The 23834-nt window shown below is 33.3% G+C and overlaps 1 protein-coding gene across 1 annotated transcript; it reads left to right on the top strand.

Moving 5' to 3' along the window:
* Positions 1–474: 474 nt before the first annotated feature.
* LOC123703008 (Down syndrome cell adhesion molecule-like protein Dscam2) lies at positions 475–21842 on the top strand. Its single transcript, XM_045650876.1, has 27 exons — positions 475–652; positions 968–1058; positions 1187–1553; positions 1832–1967; positions 2477–2596; positions 3102–3278; positions 3598–3742; positions 4097–4245; positions 4528–4684; positions 5059–5195; positions 5469–5615; positions 5825–5909; positions 6212–6294; positions 6678–6803; positions 7284–7436; positions 8273–8405; positions 10667–10824; positions 11288–11467; positions 12085–12282; positions 12813–13043; positions 13639–13799; positions 14259–14376; positions 15165–15282; positions 15700–15842; positions 16455–16565; positions 21324–21416; positions 21762–21842. The coding sequence occupies exons 1-27, from the start codon at positions 520–522 to the stop codon at positions 21788–21790; spliced, it is 3879 nt and encodes a 1292-aa protein (XP_045506832.1). The 5' UTR covers positions 475–519; the 3' UTR covers positions 21791–21842.
* Positions 21843–23834: the final 1992 nt, after the last annotated feature.

Below are 23834 nucleotides of genomic sequence, written 5' to 3'. Positions count from 1 at the left end.
AATTTCCGAAATTTTATGATCGAGTTTACTAGCTTACCGCCCGCGGCCTCGCCCGCTTTGTCTAAAACCTAATAAATTATATACTAAAACCTTCCTCTTGAATAAATAGAATCTCGTTTTTTTTTATAAATAGAGTGAATTTATTAAAAAAAACCGCATCAAAATCCGTTGCGTATAGTTTTAAAGATTTAAGCATACAAAGGGACATCGGGACAGAGAAAGTGACTTTGTTTTATACTATGTAGTGATAATTATTTAAATGCATTTTAGGGGTTGTTTATTTTAGTGAAATCAGCAGTTAAAATCTTTCTATCGAATTTTAACACTTGTGTCTTAACTCAAAACCTTTATCAAAACTATTTAAATGTTTCTTCATCTTTAATTTACTATTTGTTAAGATATCAAACTGTACGTTTTTGCTAATTCATCATTATTATCAAAATATTTTTCTTTAAACCCTTATAAAACTATTTTTAAAAGCACATAAAATTTCTCATCAGATACGCATTAGGCCAAATAATGCGACTAGATGGGTCTGTGCTAGCTCAACTAAATATAACAAGAGTGAGAGTAGAAGATGGAGGACTTTATTCCTGTACAGCTCACGAGGGGGATAATGTAGCTGTCCATGAGAACAGGCTTGATGTTTATGGTGAGTATCTATATCTGTATGTTTATCTGTACCTGTATTTGTATTCGTGTATGTATCTGAATGTGTGTGAGAGTAAAGGATGGTAATATAGACTGTATACTTGTACCGGTCACAATGGGGACAATGTAGATGTCCATGAGAACAAAATTGATGTCTATGGTGGAGTTTATGTATCTGTGTGTGTACCTGTATCTGTTTATGTATCTATATCTATGTCTTTATACGTATCTGCACTTGCACCTGTAAATGTACCTGTACTTTTAATGTTGTCTGTGTCTGTGCCTGTTTCTGAGTCTGTACCTGTATATATTCCAGGACCTCCATATATAAGAGCATTGCCACCAATAAAAGTTCAAAGTGGAGAACCACTTAATCTAAGATGCCCATACTATGGATATCCAATAAGGTAAGTTATTGTTGTTAAAATAAAAAGGAGGCTTTTTGTTTATTATCAATCAATTAATTTATAAGATTTTAAGATGATATTAATAATAATTATATATACTTACATACACTTCAAATCTTTTATTTCAGCAAAATAGACTGGGAGTTCACCGGCAAAAAAATTACATCAAACACGCTATTCCCAAATCGTTACAAACGGACAAACATACAAAAACGCAGCGCTACCAACATACACGGTACACTATCTATACCGGAAGTGACGAAACAACAAAATGGCGCTAAATACACTTGCATAGTAACAAGTCCTTCCGGTGAAATGGCTAGACGTGATTTTGAAGTTAAAGTTATAGAAGCGCCAATTTTAGATGATCTGTTATTAGGAAATAATTTACAAGAAGGACAGGTTGCTAATATATATTGTAATGTTAGAACTGGAGATTTGCCGATTCATTTTGAATGGTTAAAAGATGGAAAACGGATACCTAGTAATTTGAAGGTAATATTTCCTTCTAAAGTAATTTTGACATTTTTTACAGTTATAAGTTCACTGTAACGATTCGTACTTCTTCACTGCTTGAGATAGTTTATATGTTACAAACTTTTTTAATAAATTCTTAAGCCAAAATGAGTAACTAAGCCGCTTTGACTACTTCTTGATTGTTCTTTACACAGCTATCATTTCTATTTTAATAGCATTTTTAACTAATAAAGAATCGAGAATACCTTTATTCTGAATATAAATAAAACAAAAACTTATTTCTTTTACCTTTTCAGGTGGTAGAACGTAGTTCAGAATTATTCAGTGCTCTAGTAATCAAAAGTGTTGCATTAGAACATTGTGGCACTTACACTTGCGTTGCTACCAATCACGTCGCTACTGTTAATAAATCCACTGAATTGTATATTAAAGGTTAGTATTTAGTGTTGAAAATCAGCACTGTGATTTTAGTGGGAGTTGATGCTGAATATCAGCGCTGAGTTTAGAGGTAAGTATACAGTAGTTAGTCTTAACGTTGTGATTTTTGAGGTAAGTATTGAGTGGTAAATATCAGTGCTGTGATTGTAGACTTAAGTATTTGATGATTAAAATCAATGCTGCGATTTTAGAGGTTATTATTTATTGCTGAAAATCAGAGCTGTAAGTTTTCGGGTAAGTAGTTAGTAATGACAATCAGAGTTATGAACTTTTTGTCAAAAATAATAATGGATAAATTCGATCATATTTTGTTAATTTTCTTTTGTACACACATCATACTTTATCGATTTTAATTACCAAGTATTAATTCACCATGTAGATATATCTACACTATTGAGTGATACAATACGCTTAAATTTTTTTTCTTGTTTCTTGTTTGAAATCAAAATAAAAATAAATAATACTTGTTCTCTTGTGTCTAACTCATTATTTTTTCTTTATAGTGGCACCAAAATGGCATACAGAGCCCACAAACTCATCCGTAGTGCTCGGTCGGTCTGGTTACGTATCGTGTAGTGCGACCGGCTACCCTGCTCCACAAGTGCATTGGATGAAGAAGGATGGTATGTTTGTATTTAGGACATAACTGAATTTTAATAAAATGTGTCACTGGGTATTTTTAATATGGTTTTTGTCCAAATTGAGGCTTTTCTTTAGCATTATTTTATCATAAATCTATAAGCATTCCTGTACTCATAGGAATGCATATAGATCGAAAATTAATTAACGAATTCATAACTTTAACATTTATAGAGATCGTGTCTTTAGTGCTAAAAGTAATGAATAAAATAGTGAATCAATTAATAAAAAAATATCAAGCTCCTTTCAACAATTAATTTCGGATACTTAAGGTATACGTTTTCTGTAAATTAATTTGTAAAATTCCCAGGTTCATGTTTCGTGACCATTCCACCTTATAATTTGTACTTCTTATAGAGCAAACGACTTAAATAAAACATTCACAGCAATACCAGTAATTTTTTTTATATAGACCTGAAAATCTCATAAAATATTTCTAGCAATTTCATAAAAATGAATTTTCTACACATCCAAAACTATTTTTTTCAGCAATTCTAGGAACCTGGCAGCCAGTACTAGAATTGGCTGGTGGTGGGATACTAAGTCTAGCAAATGGGACACTTGTTATAGATGAAGTGTCGCTTTCTGATGAAGGGCTATATTCTTGTAATATTGAAAATGGCGTCGGATCTCCGTTGAGCAAGACTATCTGGATCACTGTAAATAGTTGGTATTTAGATTTTTATATATTTTTTAAATTTTTTTAGACGTCTAGATAATTACTGTATGACTTTTACATGTTGAACTTTTAGTAATTTAAATCTGGAAACGAAAATGGTGCTCATTGGTGTTCATAATCATAGTTAATTAATTAGCTTTTGCTTTCGATTGTGTAATCAACTTAACAGACTTTTCAGGCGCATTTGCAATTTACTGAATACTTTTTATTTACTTTATACTACATATTATATAGTTTAATTTGTTTATTTAGGATATTATATTTTTTCAACAAAAAATCTATAATAAAAACAAGAATAACCCCCAGAACCAGTCCACTTCGCCTCATCCTCCCCCAACATGACGTCACGCGCGGGGCTCCCCCTAGCACTAGAGTGTAACGCGCGTGGCGACCCGCCCGTTAGAGTTGTGTGGGCGCATGACGGGAGGGGACTGGACTTGCATGGACATAGGTGAGTTAGTTAGTTAGAGCAAAGCCAGTCACTGTTGTCACTAACACATACTCGCAGCTAGTCGCTAACAAACACTCTCACTTTTTGTCGTCATTATCATCAAAAACATCATCATCTTATTGTTCATCGTCATCGTCATCATCGTTATGTTTAGTCACTAGTACATCATACTGGAAATATGTTCAATCTTTCCAGTTTTACAACATGATTATCTGTATTAGTATGTTTTAAGGCTTCTTTCTGACCTTTCATAATTTAAGGTCAAATACTTTTTAAGTCTTTTTGACATGATTACTGTATTTTTCCTATAGCAGCCCCTTATTTTCAACCAAAGAAAAAAATCTTTACTTACAGATTCAAAATATCAGAAACGAAAACCACATACGGTCTAACAAGTACGGTCAACATAAATTATGCTGAGCCACGCGACTCTGGAGCTTACCAATGTACAGCTAGCAACCCGTATGGTTCTGCTACTTATAACCTGTATATTGATGTGTTAGGTGAGTTCAATTAATAATCACTATACCATAATTTTAATATAAAAAGGAGTTAATTTGTGAAATTTAGGTATCTACAATTTTGTGTGTATATTATGTACCGTCATTTTTGAGTTCTGAAGGTTGTCAATAACACTCATAAAAGGATTTGACAAATCGTGATAAAAATGTGAAATTTTACTGTACTGTTAAAAACTGTATTTCAGCTTCTATTTCTACAATTATAACATCTATTATAAACACAATATAATAATTATTAACTATTTTATTATTATTAATTTTCAGAACCCCCCTCCCCACCAACTGAACTCAGATTAGAGACAGTGCTGACTCGCAGCGCAACACTGTCCTGGCGGGCCAGCACCGCGCTGTGCTCGCTGCAGTACACAACCAACCGCGGGCCTGTGAGGTGGGATGCTGCGACTGGCATCAATGTCACTTGGTGAGTGCTCAGTGTGGAGACAGTGCTGACTCGCAGTGCAATCTTGTGCAAAAATTATGGGCCAAGTACACTTCCTTGGGGGACACCGGATCTTAACAGTTATTGGATCTATAACACAGTCTTATGAATATTGAAATAATATTCAAATTACTTTAATCCATTCATTTTCCGCAACATTTTTTCTAATCTAATCATTTCTTCACATAAACAAAAATTATCAAGAAAATATTAAAATTATTTTCTCTTCCTCACACATCACAGATGTTTATAATATCAACCTTTTGCTTTTTCGTCGTTTGTTCGTTTGGGTTCTAATGTCTGCGTGGTTACCAATGAAACTAACAAAATAATGCACAAAGTAAATAAAATTCCAGCAAGGAGAACCATCGCCAAGCGTTCGATTTAGTCGATCTTCACCCGTCTACACCATACATAGTACGAATCTCTGCGCTCAACGCAGTAGCGGCCAGCCCGCATACTGACCCGCTGCACTTTACTACGTTGGAAGAAGGTAATATACATACATATATATACATAAATTACAAATACTCACATACACCGTGATTGCTACACCTATAGTCACACAATATAAATTATACACACACACACATATATCCATCCTCACAAACTTTCGCATTTATAATATGAGTAGGATTAGCAGGATAACATTATTATCTCTTAAATGAAAAATAATATTATACATTACAGGTTACTTCATAGAGCTTGTAATAACAAATTGAAGTAAGTATTTGTTGATTTTTCATTGTTATTATAATATTTTCAGCGCCATCCTCTCCCCCCACACAAGTGCTAGTCTCTCAAACGGACACGCCGGGCGAGCTGTTCGTGACGTGGGCACAGACAGACACACAAACACACGGACATATAGCCGGGTATCATGTTAAGGCTGTGCCACAGATTCCTGGATTGGGTGAGTGATTTCATTTTTAGATAGAATTTTTTTTTATTAGTATTTTAGGTTCATTTTATTTTATTTTTTTTACCGCCTATAATTTAAGTGATTTTTTGTATGATAATAGAACACGTTCAAAAATTGGGAATCTGGTCAATAATCTTATAACAAACTTTGTTCCTTGGAAATTATTTTAAACAAGTGCCTAAATTTTTATCACATTTCAGACGAATCGAAAACAAGAATGGTAAAAGTGTCGCCGCAAACTGGAAAGCAAGGAACAACTTTGAGTGGGCTGTTAAAAAATACCAGGTACATAAACAACCTTTAAACCTATAAACTGATAATAAATAAATAGAAGATCAAAATTAATAATAAATAGAGCGTGTGTGCCGAGCACACGTGTCAGAAGTCAAACTTATTTATCAATGATACTGAAATCATCGCCTTATTTCATGACGTGATGGTATTGCTATGACGCGACCTTGAAATTTCACTTTCGAAGAAATTTCAATTCAAAACTAAAAGAAGAGATGGACAGATAGACAAATGAATAAAGAGAGTTATTTTAGTATTGATTTGACTCATACTTTTTATATATATAAAATTTTCAGATATGCAGTATCAGTAGCGGCTTTTAACAGCGCTGGTTCGGGGCCGTTTTCTGCGCCTGTATCACAAGAGACTAGAGCTGGAGGTACCTACAATTTGACATAATATAGGAAAAAATATATGTTATTTGATATTTTTAAAACAAAGTCTTTTTTTTTTTATTCAATTAGACTTCTTTTAGAAGCACTTTTGAAACGTCATTACATATTTTAACATTTACCACCGATTCGGAAAGCAGTATCTACGGAGAAGAAACAAAAAATTAAAAAAAAAAAAAAAAAAAAAAAAAAAAAAAATAATTACTTCGTATAATAATGTTAGAATTTATAAATTTTGACTGCCTTATTACCTCTATTACTACTTGTCGAATATTTCACAACAATCGTAGCTGATAAAATCCTCAATACATCTGTTATATTAAAAAAAAATTCAATAATATAAACAATATTAACATAAAAATTCTCACAGCCCCAGAAGTATCTCCAACTTCAGTAGAATGTACTGCAGTAGCAGCTACTTCACTGCGAGTTGGCTGGCAACCGATACTCGGTGCTACTGAGATACTGGGCTACTCTGTGCTGTTTGCTACTGAAGGTACTACTATAGACTGTATATCAATTTTTTTTGAAGTGAAACTTCTCTATCGGGATTGGAAAAAAATTTAGTGCAACATTTTTCCGTTACGCGCCATCTTTTTCTCATCCCTACCACGCGTGATTCGACGTATTTCAGTAAAGTTGCATAAAGTAAATTATTTTTTGAAAAATAAGGTCATAAAGAAGTTTCACTTCTTACGTGTGTACACTACTAGTACACGCACACATTTATTTTTATTTTTGAAGATACTCCTAGAATTGGATAAATTAACATATTATTATCATTTAATTTTTGTTGTAGGTATGAAGAAGTAAGCTTAGTAGTTTGATGCATTTGATGATAACCTAAAAATAATTAAATTTTTAGAAACTAGTGAAAGTACATGTAAAATTATCCAACTCGTCCATTTTGTTTTCTCGCGTGATTTAAGACGTAATAATAAAGAATAAGTCTGATGTGCCAATACTAACATTTCAGATAGCCCCTGGAAAAACCAAACATCCCTACACACAGAATTATATCTCCAAAATCTGATGAAGTACACAAACTACACAATCAAAGTCGCAGCTTACTCCAGTTATGGTCCTGGACCATTTTCCTATCCTATTGTTTGTACTACGCTAGAAGATGGTAAGTCTAGCAATATTTTTAAAACTATCACTACATAGTATTTAAAACAAAGTCTCTGTCCCTATGTCCCTTTGTATGCTTAAATCTTTAAAACTACGCAACGGATTTTGATGTGGTTTGTTTTTAATAGATAGAGTGATTCAAGAGGAAGGTTTTAGTATATAATTTATTAGTTTTAGACAAAGCGGGCGAAGCCGCGGGCGGTAAGCTAGTTAGGTTAGTTAGGTGGTAATGTTGAAGAAAGAGTATCTCGTAGTACTTTGAAAGATTCTGCTATTTTCTAGTATGTAGTGAAAATTAAAGATACTGAAGATTAAAAACAATGAAAAATAGAAATACAAAGAATTTGATATTAGAGCGTCAATTTACAAAACAGGATGATGACCTGATAAAAGGAGGCAAAGAAACTTATTTTTAAAGAAATACATAATTATGAAATAATTAGCACCTTAAAATATTATTTATACTACTATATTTATATGAGTTATAAGCAATTTAGCATTGTGTTTAATCACATGTTGGTAGCTCTTTCTTAGTTCTATTCACAATTTTAATATTACTATTTAAAAAAAGAATGTGTGTACTTTTGTACACGCGTTAGAAGTTATACTTCTTTGGCATTTCTTTGGCGTATGGAAAAAAAATACTAGAATATACAACTTGAACATAGTTATCAATTTTCATACCACCTAGAACTAACTTCATGCTGTTAAATTAAGGTGTCGGTGTGCGCGCGCATCGTAAAAATTCACTCTCATCATTTTTCTCATTTTTCTCCAAAAGAAGTATAACTTCAAAAAAACCCATGCAAACTTGTGTCAATTTACTTCCCACAGTACCAGGACCACCAGCAGATATAAAAGTATTAGTGTTATCGTCTTCATCACTTCTAATTAGTTGGAAACCTCCAGATCAGCCCAATGGAGAGATACTATATTATACTGTGTATGTTAAACCTATTGGATTAAGGTAAGTTTCAATATATTATGTAACACGATATTTTTTATAGTTTTTGGAGAAATATACATTTTTAATATCATTTTGTCCAATAATTATTATGTCAAATAAATTTTGTATACAAAGGAGAATGGCGAACTCCCATAGGACTTTGGGCCTGATCGTTACACTGATGATTTATGTGGGGTTAAATAGATAAAAATATACAGATTCTATAAATATAACAATTAAAGTTCTGTTCTATGGGATAGCAGAGATATTGAGCATGTAACATCACTAAAATTGAGGTTAGGTTTGCTCGAGTTCAATGAATAGCTTTGTTTCTTTCTAAGTAGAGGTAAGTTTATATCCTATAATATATATTATTTAGATAAAGAGTGTAACAGAAGAACAGTTAGGTAATAGAGATATTGGATCGAACTTTTATTCTTTTAGAGTACCTACCAAAACATCGTAGGTACTTATATATAAAATAAAACACGTTTTTTCATAAATCGTTTATTCATCATTATCATCATAAACAATTAACACATCATCCAGAAACTGTGCTGGCGGCATTAAATCTGGTTGATACCTTGCCCAGCTAAGGTACCATATTATGGACATAACGTGACAGCAGCAACCTACAGTTCTTCTTCCTACTAAACAATTACAATAATAGACTGTTATTGCTTCCCTTCCCATGAGAGCACTGTCGACTAAAATATAAGTAAAATAAGTTTTACTACTTCTATGCCTGGATTGAATGCGACCTCTTAAAAGCGATGTAGTACTTGATGTCGACAGTGCTCTCTGTATGTCGCTGTCTGATTCACGGCACACTTCTATAACATATTTGCCATCGTTTCTTATGTGCTCACCATAATAGGACCTTGCTTGCTTAATTTGATATGAACCTAAGGAAACCAACTGCATTGTCATCTTCATGATTTTCAATCCTCAAAGAATCATTTGCAAGTTTCCAGCATGCATCAAATAATATGTGATCAGAGTGAGTGATCTACAAATAAAGAATTAATATTACAATTAGCTAGTACTAAATACCTTAGATAATACTAATCCACTAACCGTTAGAGGAGCAGCCCACCCTTGTATAATTGATATTATTGCGTTATCTTGTAACAAATGCATACGTATAGCATTGTTACGATTAGCATTAATACCACAGTTGATGCAGTTCATATTTGTAAATGAAAAATCGGATGCAAAGTCGGTGTCCAGGTAGGGTAGCAGTAGTGAGTCGTAAAGGCAGGTAATCAAAGTCCGGTGTGCAAGCGTTGGTTGGTAGTAATAACAGAGATCGTCAGTGTCCGTAATACGTAGCGAAAGTCGATAAAGATGAAGAAAATAAGTTAACCACAAGCACAAAGTCGAATGTAACGTAACGAAAAACCTCAATCAAATGTCAAAAGTCAAACGACAAACATGACATTGTAATTAAAATTGAAGCGGCCAGCTACATTTCAGAAATATTCTTACAAAGTGCGGCCGCCATGAGTAAAAATGTATAGAATTACGGATTACCTAAATAAATAGCGTGCTAAAAAGTTAAAAATAAAATATGTAACGCAGTCAACTTATATTTCTGATTCATAAAGCATTTGAATTTTGTATAAAACTAAAAATGAAAATAAATATTCATTCGTTTTAATCGATATATCGACTATTTTACTCCTGACAGCACTGACAATCTTTGCTTGATAAGACCGGTAGTCATAGAAATCTAAATAACAATGCCGTTAGTGAACATATTATCTTTTTTTTCAAACATTTGTTTTCCCATAGAATCAGAAGTCAATATTTTACCAAGAATTATTAAAAATAACATAATGAATTTTAAATTTATTATCATTTCTGTAAGGCCTTATTTATGTTAGGCCCAGTTTCGCCATTCTCCTTACATAGCGATATAATTTGTACTGCTTCTAATTCATTATGAATGTAAATTTAAAGTTATTCGTATTAAGATTTAAAAATAAAACGAGCAGACTCACCATAAACAGTTTTATAATGCGTAGCGTTAAGCATCATCAGTTTATAATTCATTTTATATACGTATAATGTGTTTCTAAGACAATGCTTATAGATGTTTATCTAAATTGACATCAATAGAGAATGCATTCCTTATCCTTTTGGCATTTCTTATCCAAACCACTTAAACCATAAACACAACATATTCCTGCTCAACAAATAATAACAAATACAAATACCAATGGTCCAAAACACATCCCTGCACAACCCCTCATACAATTTCCACTACATATATTCCACAGTGGCGGTGTAACGCTATCCCAACGCGCGGAAGGTTCCCGCACTTGGGCAGAAGCCCGCGGCCTCCCGCCCGCACCGCACGAGGCTTGGGTTGTTGCGCATACTAGAGCTGGGGCGGGACGACCGTCTAAAAGGCTTACGCAAACTCCGTCGCATAGAGGTATACATACATATTCACAATTTAGCACACTATAAAATGAATTATATGAAAAAAAAATTACGGAATAGTATAGTATATTTTAGTGATATAACTTTAATATACACACAATTCAATTAGAACAATAATAATATAGTTGAAAGAGTTAATTAAATGTTACGTAACAAATGACAAAATGTATAGTAGTATAAGTAGTAGAATTTTAACGGCAGACGAATGTATGTATAAGCCAATAATACTGTAAAACTTTAACAGCTTAGTGTAATTTGACAAAATAAATTTGAAAAAATGTAAATGTAAACTATGAGATAACCTTTAACAGCTAATCAGCTAGAACTGATACTGACTACTGACTGCCACAACTGATACTGACTAATCAGCAACAATGATCCTGACTAAATGATATAACAATAATTCTTTCTGTTTGTCTATTTTCCTTCCATAATCGAAAATACTTTAACAACAGTGGTAGCCGGAGTATCATCTCTCGGTGGACCAATATCTACCGGCGCCGGTGCGTCCCTCCTGTTGCGGTGCGCGTGTGTGGGCTCGCCCGCCGCGCGCACCGTGTGGTACCACAACCACAACATCATCACGCACCATCCCAGGTTCACCAGGAACCATGACGATAGCCTGCTCATTAATAGTGAGTATCTATTATATGTTATAGTTATTATGTATCTATTTATTATTTATGACATAATTATTTATATTTATTTATTATTAATTTTATTCAATTTAAAAACATACTATGTATCCAAAATGTAATGCACCACCACCATAAAATATGTAATCCTTATGGTTTTTCCGGCTGTCTGGCAGAAATCGCTTACAGCGATAAGACCGCCCTCTGTACATATTATAATTTGTATCATTCTTTTTTGTAATCTTGTATTTTTGTGTGCAATAAAAAATGTTTCATTCATTCATTCATCTATACACACACACACATACACACATATCGTATTACTACTTACACACACTCTCACACACATCCACACTAAAACATATCCACACTTACCTACAGCGTGTTTAAGTCACATTCACATGCCTCTATACTTACAATTTAATTATCATACACAGTATAGTTCGTATTTAACATCCAGTCTATCAAGTTTTATTGTTTCTCCTGTGTCTTTAATTAAAGTTCAATTTGCTTATCAAATAAATCACTTCTTACTGCAATTAATTTAATCATAACTTCATAATTAAAATTAATACTTTCAAAATCTGATATCTGATGTCTTCTTTATGCATTTTCAGACATTGACCAATCACTCAGCGGTAACTACACTTGCTTAGCAAAGAACCTCTACGGTTCAGACTCGGTAGAGTACACAGTGACTGTACTACCTTTACCCGACCCACCAATAATACGAGCTACACCCTACAAGGACTCCATTTTAATCGAATGGGAACAACCGTATTACTCTATGAATCGGACGACGAATCAGAAAATAAGTAAGTAAAATATTTTAAATCGATAGAATTGTGATGAACTTAGTTTGAATTTGTTGATTTCGAGAAAAAGATTTGCCAATTTTTTTATGCGATTTAAACGTTTATAATATTAGATTTCATAGATGACAAAAAAATATTGATACGTTTATTTAAAAAACATAAGTAAGACAATATCTCTATTAAATAAAATTAAACTCAATCTTGCATATAATTTTTGATTGCTTGCCATAAGAAAATATTTGTTAACCTCGATACTCTTTATTAATAACTAGCAGTCCGCCCCAGCTTCGCCCGTGGTACCTATATATTTACGTTTTCTCTCCACAAGAACCATCCCCGTACTTCAAGGAATATAATAAAAAATAATTATCGAAATCGGTCCACCCGTTCACGCGTGATGCCGTGACCAAGAAAAAACAAATTTCATTTTTATATAGACTATAGAAACTTAATCAAAATTACTCCGTATAGGGGATCTTCTAAAATTTTTAAATATATATAATATTTTAACACACTGTTTTGTACAACAGAATATAGTTTAACATGGAAAGAAGCGAACGGTCCATGGCAAGACTCTTGGTCACCTGACGCATCACCTAACTTAGACTTATTAAGTGACTTGTCACCAACCAGACCTGGTGTTAACAAGTATTTGCTAACGGGGCTTAAATGTGGCACTAAATATTCCATACGGATCATCGCTTCTAGCAAAATTGGGACTTCACAACCTGCGTATTTGGAAACTAGCACTTTGGGTGGAGGTAATAATTTTTCATAACATATTATTATTAATAAATAAGTTCTATTGTTATGGGTAATTGAAAAAAAAAACATTATTGTTCATACATTCATCTACATTCTACGTATTAATGTTTAGATCTAGAGATTGGATATATCCAAATCGAAATTCATATCCATTATCATTTATGAATCCTAATTTTTTTCTCAGTTTGATGTTTTAACTGGCACTTACCTTTGTAAAATAATACTTAGAACTAAATAAGCAGAATACGTTAAGCAATTGTTATCTTAAGTATTTGCCTGAATTAAATTTTTAATCATTGATGAATTCATATACAGATGACTTCATTATGTTATTTCATAATGCCATTTCCTGTTTATAGCTCATAATTTTAGAAATTTGTACCTTACCTTGCGCTATTATGACGTGATATAACTGAGAAGCCAGCTAGCATAAAATTAGATTGAGAAAAGTCTATAAGACTATACAAGTGTTACAATTACAATATTAAATTATTACAACTAGTTGAGAAATTAAACTATAGGAATGTTTATGTATTTTTGTTGTGTATTTTTTTCTTGTAAATAAATAAAATAAATAATTAATCCCCCCAGCGCCCATCCCCCCCGCATCCCCCTCAAACGTGTGGAGCAACCGTTCCCACATCGCTGTGAGTGCAGCCGGCTGGCGTCGCGCGGGATGCGAACCCGCGACCCTCGCGTTACATTACCGACCGCTTGGGGCTTCGCGATGGGTGCCTGTTGATGATGTGCCGGTGAGATATACATACATACAGACACACATATACATACACGTGATATGAAAACGTTATGTGCCGTATCAGGACATACAAAATTAATAATTATACACAACAAAATATATTGTATACTAGCTTCCGCCCACGACTTTGTACGTGCATCCCCTTTCTTAGGGGACGCCTATGTTGTGACATCTACCTGCATGCCAAATTTCAGCCCGATACGTCCAGTGGTTTTGGCTGTGCGTTGATAGATCACTATATCAGTCACCTTTGAGTTTTATATTATATAGATTACTGTATATTATTTCCGGGATAAAATCTATCCTATGTGTTAATCCAAGTTACCCTCTATATGTGTGCTAAATTTCAATGCAATCTGTTCTGTATTTGCGTGAAAGAGTAACAAACACACACACATCCTCACAAACTTTCGCATTTATAATATATAATATTAAGTAGGATGTATGTATGCAGTGGGACGGCAGTTGGCTAGTGGCGGGCGGTCTGTCGGCCGGCACGCGCTACGAGCTGCGCGTGTCCGCCGCGGGACATGCTGCTACTTACACATACGCTACTAAGGGGGAGGACGGACGTATGTATTAGATATATTATTTTAGACTTCAAGGAAAAATAGAAATTAACATCCCTAAAGGCCGATTTTTCAATCCTTGGTTAAAATTTATCCGTCCAATAAAATTTAAAATCCACGAACATTTTAAAATGTCACATATAAACTGTAAAATATGGACAATTGGAATCGATTTTGAAATGGTAGTTTAATACGTTATTCGATAAATAAATTTTAACCAACGATTGAAAAATCAGCCCTTAGACACATAAAACTGAAAAAATAGAATAAATTCGATCACTCAGGCGGGTCACGAGTGGCTGAGTTGGTTAGGCATCCGCCCCGGAATGGCGCGAAAGGATGCGGATTCGAGTCCGGCCTCGTATCGAATTTTTTCTATTCTTTATAAATTTATAATTAACATAGTAATAAAAAATTAACGAAACCGGTTCAGCCGTTCTCGAGTTTTGAGCTTACCGACACATTTAGCGATTCATTTTTATTATATAGAAGGAACAATTAATTTGTGTATGTAATATGACGTAGTTAAATTTTATTTCGCCGTTCACAAACATACGGATTGCGTAATCAGAAATTTTTGGTTTGTTTTAGAGGTGGATTAGATTACCATCGTTGTATTTTTAACTACACAGTAATAGGAGACCGTCTTGCAACCGTCTCTTTGTAAACGTTTGGAAAAAAGTAAATCCTCATCATATTACAATATATCGAGCGTTTGTAAAATTAAATATAAAAATTTATTCACAGTGTCAAATATCTAGTTTACTGTACTTTAATTATCTTATACACAGGTGAAATCAGTCCACTATCAGACATGTTCGATCTCAACATGCTCGTCATTGTGCTGAGTTCAATCTTACTCGTGGTTTGTCTCGTGTGCTGCGTGTATATATTGATGAAGAGACACAGGTATGATATTAATATTATTATTTTAATAAACATAATGTTATCATCATCATCAGAATATTGTTTTTTGGCATTGTGGTTTAATTTTAACGATTCTATTTTCACACGACGATAATCGAAGTTTTCTTTTAAATCTCTTTCTAATTCTAATCTCTTTTTAAAATTTAATCTCTTGAAATTTTAGCTGGGACAATTTTTTTCAAAAGTTTAATAAGAAATATTTTGCCAGAAAGAATTGTCTGAACTTAAAAGTTTAATGTCTTAATTATAAAACTCAATACTTTATGATATACATATGATAATATATACCTATTGCTGCGCCACATATTATGTAAAATTTACTCAATAATTTAACCGAAACTCAAACTATTTCAATATCTTCACAATAACTAACTAAAAAAAATACAAAATCAATTTCAGAACAAACACGTTCACGGAATACAGAGACTCCATTACCATAGATAAGTCAGAAAGCGGCAACACTAGCGCTTCACAAAATAACCTCGCGAAGGAAAACAGGATCTATAGCACGCCCATACCTGTGAGGAATAATAGTAAACATGGTATGTATTATTGTGATAAACATTAGCAGAATCAGAATTAGGGTCATAATCAGAATCATAATCATCATCATGCTAATTTATTTATCAGGAACTAGGTTTCCGCACGCGGCTTCGCCCGCGCAGTCAAAGAAAAACCCGCATAGTTCCCGTTCCCGTGGGATTTCCGGAATAAAACCTATCCTATGTCCCGGGGTAAAAAGTAGCTGTCCTTGCTTGGGTATCAAAATATCTCCATACCAAATTTCATGAAAATTGGTTCAGTAGTTTAGGCGTGATTGAGTAACAGACAGACAGACAGAGTTACTTTCGCATTTATAATATTAATATAGTATGGATTTCCAAAGATCCCATATTTGTTCCTATTGCAGAATTATGCCTACACAGGGAATTCATAAAAAATATTTTATTTTCCTTCCTTGAGTACTTACTCCTTATTTGTATGGTTAGAAGTTCTTTAGTTGAACGATATTTTATGTGTAATTTTTATTTTAATTATTTTAGATACCAAATTTCTCTTTTTTTAGATCAATATTTTAATTTAGTATGAAGGTACAATTTTACATATTTTAATATTTATATTTCAGATTATTTATATTTCTATTAATATTTCAGAGCTGTACGAAATAAGTCCATACGCACAGTTCGCGGTCGGTTTCCGAACGTTCGGTCACGTCGATAACCAAGATGTTCCCAACACGCATAGAAAACATCGATATGATTCTGGTATTGTATTAATTAATTATTTAAGATAATTTAAAAGTGTTTACTAATTAATATAAAAAGAGCGTGTGTGCCAGAAGACACGTGTCAGAAGTGAAACTTCTCTGGCAAGATTCAAAGATACCAAAATCGTCGCCTTACTCCATGACGTGACGGTATAGCCGTGACCGACCTATATACCTCGACTTTGAAATTTTACTCTGAAAGCGCCTAAATAAGTTTCATCTTCAAAAAATATAGAAACATAGGTAGTGTTTTTGTTTGTCTGTCTAATGGAGCGATTGAAATTATTTTCAGCAGCAAAAAGCTACAGTATTCCTATTAACATATTACATAGTTCTATCTTTCTTGTATTCAAAACATGTAAATAATTCATACATTTTTTGTATTATTTTCCTTATCCAACTAAAAAAAATCACAAACCTCTTTATACCTATCATAATATGAAAAAACAAACCTCCACCTTTAACAGCCACTAATATGAAAAACTAGCAGTGCCGCGCGGTTTCACCCACGTGGCTCCGCTCATGTTGGTCTTAGCGTGATAATATTAATAATATTATCACGCTAAGACCGTGGCGTAGCTAAGGGGGGGCGGCGGGGGCGGCCCGCCCCGGGTGTCACCCGTTTAGGGGTGACACCCGAGCCCGACTATGACCATCAGTTATAGTTCTTTCTATTTATAAAAAATCGTAAATCTGCGGCAGAGAGCATAACCGCCACTAATAAAATTATCTAGGTAACTATAATATCGTACCACGAACATAATAATTGATATTAAAAAAAAACAATGTGCACAGTGTCAATCGATCAGGGATTCCCCCAAAATTTAATACCCCGTTCGCGCATAACCAACGCTAGTCAGGGGATTCCCTCGATATAGCGCTCGTCACTTGTATTGTGGATTGGGCTTCTTTTGTTTCCGACCGCATTCATTTCAATATTCGCTTACGTGAACGTGTGAAAGTCTAGTGCAAAGTGTTTGTTAATTATTAGATATTATAAACAACATTTTTTGTATAAAAGTCGATTCTTGAAGAAAATAAACAAGGTAAGTGAATTATTTTTGTTATTACAGGTAATACTTACATTTTTTATCCATTTAGTTTCTAATAGCAGTATCTTAGATTATTTTGAAAAACCCTTCAATTTTATTCTCTTTTAATTACTGTGTATTTTAAACTATATTATTGAGACGTCCTAAATGATAAATAGGTACCTAAAGAAGGTATTTCAGACGGATTGCAATAATATTTTTTTGTTTAGCCTGGGCAAGTATTACTTATCTACTAAAGGTATTTATTTATTAAAATAGGTTTTAAAGACTTTGCTGGTGTAAAAAGATTTTACTTATATTTCTACACGTTTTACGATATTACTTTAGGTAATAATGTTTAATTGTAAATAATATTCTTATTTATTATTAACTTACTTAATATTTTCCTATCTAATAGCAATGGGATTTGTTTACAAAAACGGAATACATTAAGTTTAGATTTTTGATTGAAAGTTATCATAATCATATCATACAACTTCGCGTACGTTGATTTTGCTCCGAGATGAGCAGCTCGAGCACTCGTGGCACGGATATCACAATTAACGGTGGAGTTTTTAACTAATATTTTTCTAATAATACTTAAAAACATATTTACACCCAGACGCAGGATTGTTAGGTAATATAAATTAACAATCCTGCGTCTGGGAAAAATATATTTCACAAAGCTAGTTACGTAACGTGTAGGTGTTTATTTACTGTTATAATTAGTTTATAAAATCAACGTTTCACTTACTAACTAAAAATATTTTTTAGAATACCCAGAACGAAATATGCCTCGGGGAATTCATACTTCGAAAAGACAAAGCGGGTTTCAACAGAAAAAAGCCAAAAAGGCTAAAATGGATGAAATTCAGAGCATGTCCGGTTCTCTTTTCAAATATGTCACAAAAGCAGATAGCGGCCAAAGTTCAAGTAAAGTACCCGAGTCTCCTGCTGACGAAAGTAATGATTCACATCTTGGAGACTCACATTCAGATAGCAACATCGACAATACAGAATCAATGAAGACGACCCAGGACCTTGACGGAATCAAAATAAATAATGAAAATGACGCCGTTAATGCTACTTTCGGAGATAGCATTAGCTTTGAAGAATCAGTTCAACACTTGAGAGATGTTTCACATTGGAGTTTACCGGTACCTGATAATGTTCGCATTGACATAATAAAAAAGGGCAGTGAACATTTCCAGAACAAAGAAGGACCGTTTCCTACTGTATCTCGTCATGGTTCAAAGATTAAAGGTGATTCTCGTCATCTTTCACAGGAATGGTTTTATAAACCGATGCCTAGTGGTGAAAAAATTCTACGATCATGGATGGTATTTTCTCCTATATCAAATAACCTGTACTGTTTTTGCTGTCGTTTATTTGCTGTCAGTAACATACAAACAACATTTACAACTGGATTTCAGAAGTGGTGGAAACTAAATCCTAAAGTATTGGACCATGAAACTTCATGTGAACATTTAGAAAATTTCGAAAAGTGGAAAACTTTGGAAATGAGATTAAAATCTCACACCACAATAGATGATGCAGCCTTGCAATTAATGAATACGGAAAAACAGAAGTGGAAAAATCTTTTATCTCGATTATTAGATATAACATTGTTTTTGGCTAAACAAAACCTAGCATTTCGTGGACATGATGAAACCAAAGGGTCGTCTAATAAAGGTAATTTCTTAGAACTAGTTAAACTGCTGTCAAAGTATGATGCAGTACTCAAAGAACATATACTATATTTGGAGCAGGAAAAATCACCTAAAGTAACATATTTATCGCCAGAAATACAAAATGAGTTCATAAATGTTTTAGCTAATCATGTAAAATGTCAGCTTGTAAACGAAATTAAATCGGCAAAATATTTCGGTATCATGTTTGATAGCACACCTGACGTTTCACATGTTGATCAAATGTCTGAAGTGATTCGTTATGTAAAAATTAATAATAGAAAAGTAGAAGTCAAAGAAGTATTCTTAGGATTCTTTCCTTTACATGGAAAAAAAGCAGCTGACTTAAGCGCTGAAATACTAAAGAAGCTTGAAAACGATGGCTTAGATATTATGATGTGTCGTTCTCAAGGTTATGATAATGCTGCAGTTATGAGTGGTATACACGGAGGAGTACAAGCTATTATAAAAGAAAAAAACAATAAAGCAATTTTTATTGGTTGTATAGATCATTCAATTAATTTATGCGGCCAACATTCGTTCGCACAAAATGTGACTTGTGTTACATTTTTCGGAGCAGTGGAAACAATATTTAACTTTTTTTCAACTTCCACAAGTCGTTGGGAAGTGCTCCTCAATCACAGCAAAGCATCTGTTAAAAGACTTTCGACAACGCGATGGAGTGCTCATTACGGTGCAGTAAAAGTATTGGCTGAAAATTTTGATGGGATAATATCTGCAATTGAGGAACTATGTGACCAAGACGTAAATTTAGAAACTAGAGGTGCTGCACAAAATCTTATGCCTGCTGTGTGCAATTTCTCATTTCTTTGTTTTCTTTTCTTTTGGAATGATGTGCTAAGGGAAGTGAACAATGCTCAGATCGCATTACAAAGTAAAGGTTTATGTGTTGATGAAATAATCATAAAACTAGAAGCACTTCGTCTATTCATTGGAGAGAAACGGTTGCATCTAGCAGAAGAGGCAATAGATTTTGCTGTACAAAAATCGGAAAAATACAACATTTCGATGGAACGACGAATTCGTCGCAAGAAACGCATGCCCGGTGAGTTAGCGTCGTCCACCGAGGCTGGACTTACACTTAGAGCGGAACTTCAAAAGGACATGTTAGAATGCATTGACAGATTCAATATTGAACTCGAAACAAGAGTAAAGTCCATTAAAGACGTAGCTTCATTGTTTGAGGTTGTGCAGTCAAAGACCTTGCTTTCGGCAAACACTGAACAGTTAAAATTAGCTATATCAAAATTTACTAACCTTTACGATGAAGTATCAGAAACAGAACTCCTTTTAGAAATACCAAGATTGAGAAGACATTTAAAAGCGGCTAATTTTACTGTCTCTAATTGGGTGATACTGGACTTTTTGAAATTTATTGTGGAATGGGATTTTACAGAATCTCTTCCGAATCTAACGGTAGCACTAAAGTTATTTATAACAATATGTGCATCAGTAGCTTCATGTGAGAGAAGTTTCAGCAAATTAAAATTAATTAAAAATTATTTGCGGTCTACAATGACCGAAACCAGATTAAACAATCTTGGTATTTTAACGATAGAACATGAAGCAACACAAAATATAAATTTTGAAGACGTGATTTCGGAGTTCGCTAGTGTCAAAGCTAGAAGGAAGAAATTTTAATTTTTAACAAACTAAATTTGTTTTACATAATAAACAAATATTTGTAATAGGTACTCATATTTTAATAAAACGTAAATGATTATAACTTTTTTTATTTTAACAGTTTCGATTGAGTTTTAGGGTGACACCTATAAAATCCGCCCCGGGTGCCACCTATGCTAGCTACGCCAATATAATTTATATTATATAGCCTATATTACTCGTGGATAATGTAGCTTTCGAATGGTGAAAGAATTTTTAAAATCGGTCCAGTATCCAGTCCAGTTTATGAGCCTATTCATTACAATCAAACAAACAAACAAACAAAGTTTTCCTCTTTATAATATGTAGAAAAATAAAAATACCCATAATATTAATGTTTATATTCTTTTACAGAAACAAGTTTCCAAATGTGCTCGGAATCTGAAGACAGCGACACAATATCGAAAAATACTCTCAAAAGCATTCACAGGAGCAAATGTCCAAAAGGTTTGTATATTTTGTATGTTTTATTAACAAGAAGTATTTTTTTAATGATGAAAATCAATATTCGCCAATTATGTAATTTCTCTATCTATATATCTCTCTTTTTTTATTAAAACAAATAATATCTTTAGGTAGTTGTAATAATTTTTATGATTTTTATGACTCCAGTATCCACGCTTGAATACAACTTGAGAGCGTAAAATAGTTCATTCGTTCATTCATTCATTTTGTTCACTCTCAAAGTAATTATTAATTTTATCTTACTTTTTAAATAAACCGAATATTTAAAGTTAAGTATAATAAGAGTATAATAATTTTAATAATAATCATTATTAACTTTTCTTTCAGAAGTTTGCCGAACTCCACATTATAGATAGCCAGTAAACTACAATAAAATTAAATTGGACCATAAAACGACGTCTGAGAGAAAGTCAAACCTGTCAAAGTGAAATAAATTATTTGTTAGGTTAGGTAATTAGTTTTAATGGAATTGAAAAGATCTCTCTAGTAAGTAATAAATATGTAAATATTAGTATAATTTTATCGAAATAATTCAATAGAAAATGTTATATACATATAACCATGTACTGCCCATAGTATTATATAGTTTTCTTGTGATTTATCAATAATAATAATAATCAATCTTATATGAGTATTTCACTTTTTTTATTCAAAACATGTTTTTAAAACCATTTATTTTCTAGCTGTACATACATTTTTATATATTTCACTTGTACTTTAGTTTATAAGAAGTTTAGACAAATTAATGTAAGACTGAATTTTTTGTCTTAAGCTGTTTTGTTTATATTCGATAAAATAATATATTATCAAATAAATTACATTTGTGTTTCATTTTTAACAAGTCCTACACTTTTTAAGAGCAATGCCATAGAAGAAAAAACACGTTCAAGTTCATTATTTAACTACCTATTTACTAAACCATTTAGTACTGAATCAATTTTAATGAAACTTCACTCATATTTACTCTAAAAAGTTGGTGGAATATATTTTTCAATACCTATGTCTTATGTAAAACAGGTAATCGGATAAAATTCTGCTTTTATAGAAAATTCAAATCAGTAATGTTATGTTGCCGGTCCATACAATTTTTTTGATACTATATGTCAACAATCTTTTATCTACACACGGCGAAATAACCGAAGATATTCGCGCCAAATAGGTAACCCTACATTCACACAGTTTCGCGGCTTTCTCCACCAAATCGGTTTTTGCAGAATTCGGTTTAGTGGTAACAGCATTTTAATGAATGAGTTCACACATGCATTCGGTTTCAACACACGGCAAAAAGCCGAATCTTGCTGAAGTTGAGATCCGATTTTACAAACCGATCGGGAAAATAAACTACTGCAAATTTACAGATATAGTACAGTGGAATTATAGTCAATTGTGCATTCTAGACATACGTTCACATACACGCGCTCTTGCTAAAAAAGAACCGGAAGGTAAACCATACGAGATCTCGATACGAGGCCGTCAGATACGAAATCCAAAATGTGTTGTGTGTCATAGTCAAATCCCGAAACATATCCTCGAAACACTGTATTTGAATTTCACACTTTGACTGAAGTCAGCAGCAGTCACGGGCGTAGGCGAACGCAGCATAGGCAGCGCACGCGTACCTATAATGGCGCCTCAGCTAGACAACTGCTGAAAATTATTTAATAAAAGGCCGAAAATCTACGTTTATTTGGACTTTGACAAAGACCTTGGCCAGTCAAATCGTAACTCCGTGTGAACGTAGGGTTAGTGACCAGACTATTATGTCGGACGCACATTCCCTGTTTTTAGTTTTTAGATGGAAAGTGATGGGTGGCTAGGCAATTACAAAACACTACTTTCGAGTTTGAGATTTTTAAATAATATAGATTGACGTATGCGAGTAGGTACTGGGAATAGGTTTTTTTAGGGGTCCGCGGATCATGGTAAAATGGTGGTCTTCTTTGGAAATTGGTTGAGAAAGACTGCTCTAGATCAAGGAAATAAGTAATTAATATGTAAATGAACCAAGGTTGCATGTCAGTTTTGAGTGCGTTATGCAGTACCTAATTGGGCTGCAATGCAATGCAGTGTGTACATTTACGCAACACCATATTGCATTCTTTACTAATAAATTAAGTTTTTTCGAATGGATATGTAAGCGTTTGATAGTGTTAAATGCTACTGACAGGATGAGGAATGATTGCTTAGTATGTATATTATTTCCTAGATTTTATTAGGTTTCCAAAACTACGTTTTACAGTGATTTATAACTGTTTCAATATTTAGGATTGTACTTAGAATGCATAATATTATATAAAACTAGAAGCGGCATACGCGTAAGAACACGTTCCGTCTGAAATCAGCTAATTAGCCGGGTTGCGTTTAGTCGGTTATGTTGCTAAATCTATATTTTTGGTTTAA

The sequence above is a fragment of the Colias croceus genome, chromosome 25 (assembly GCF_905220415.1).
Source record: "Colias croceus chromosome 25, ilColCroc2.1".
Taxonomy (NCBI): domain Eukaryota; kingdom Metazoa; phylum Arthropoda; class Insecta; order Lepidoptera; family Pieridae; genus Colias; species Colias croceus.
This window is presented reverse-complemented; position numbering and strand designations above follow the sequence as displayed.

Excerpts from the sequence above, each read along its gene's own strand:
- LOC123703008 (XM_045650876.1), top strand. The coding sequence starts at position 520 with ATGCGACTAGATGGGTCTGTGCTAGCTCAACTAAATATAACAAGAGTG. Across the intron at positions 13,800-14,258 it reads TGCCTGTTGATGATGTGCCG|TGGGACGGCAGTTGGCTAGT; the intron begins GTGAGATATACA and ends GTATGTATGCAG. Across the intron at positions 15,283-15,699 it reads ATATTGATGAAGAGACACAG|AACAAACACGTTCACGGAAT; the intron begins GTATGATATTAA and ends AATCAATTTCAG.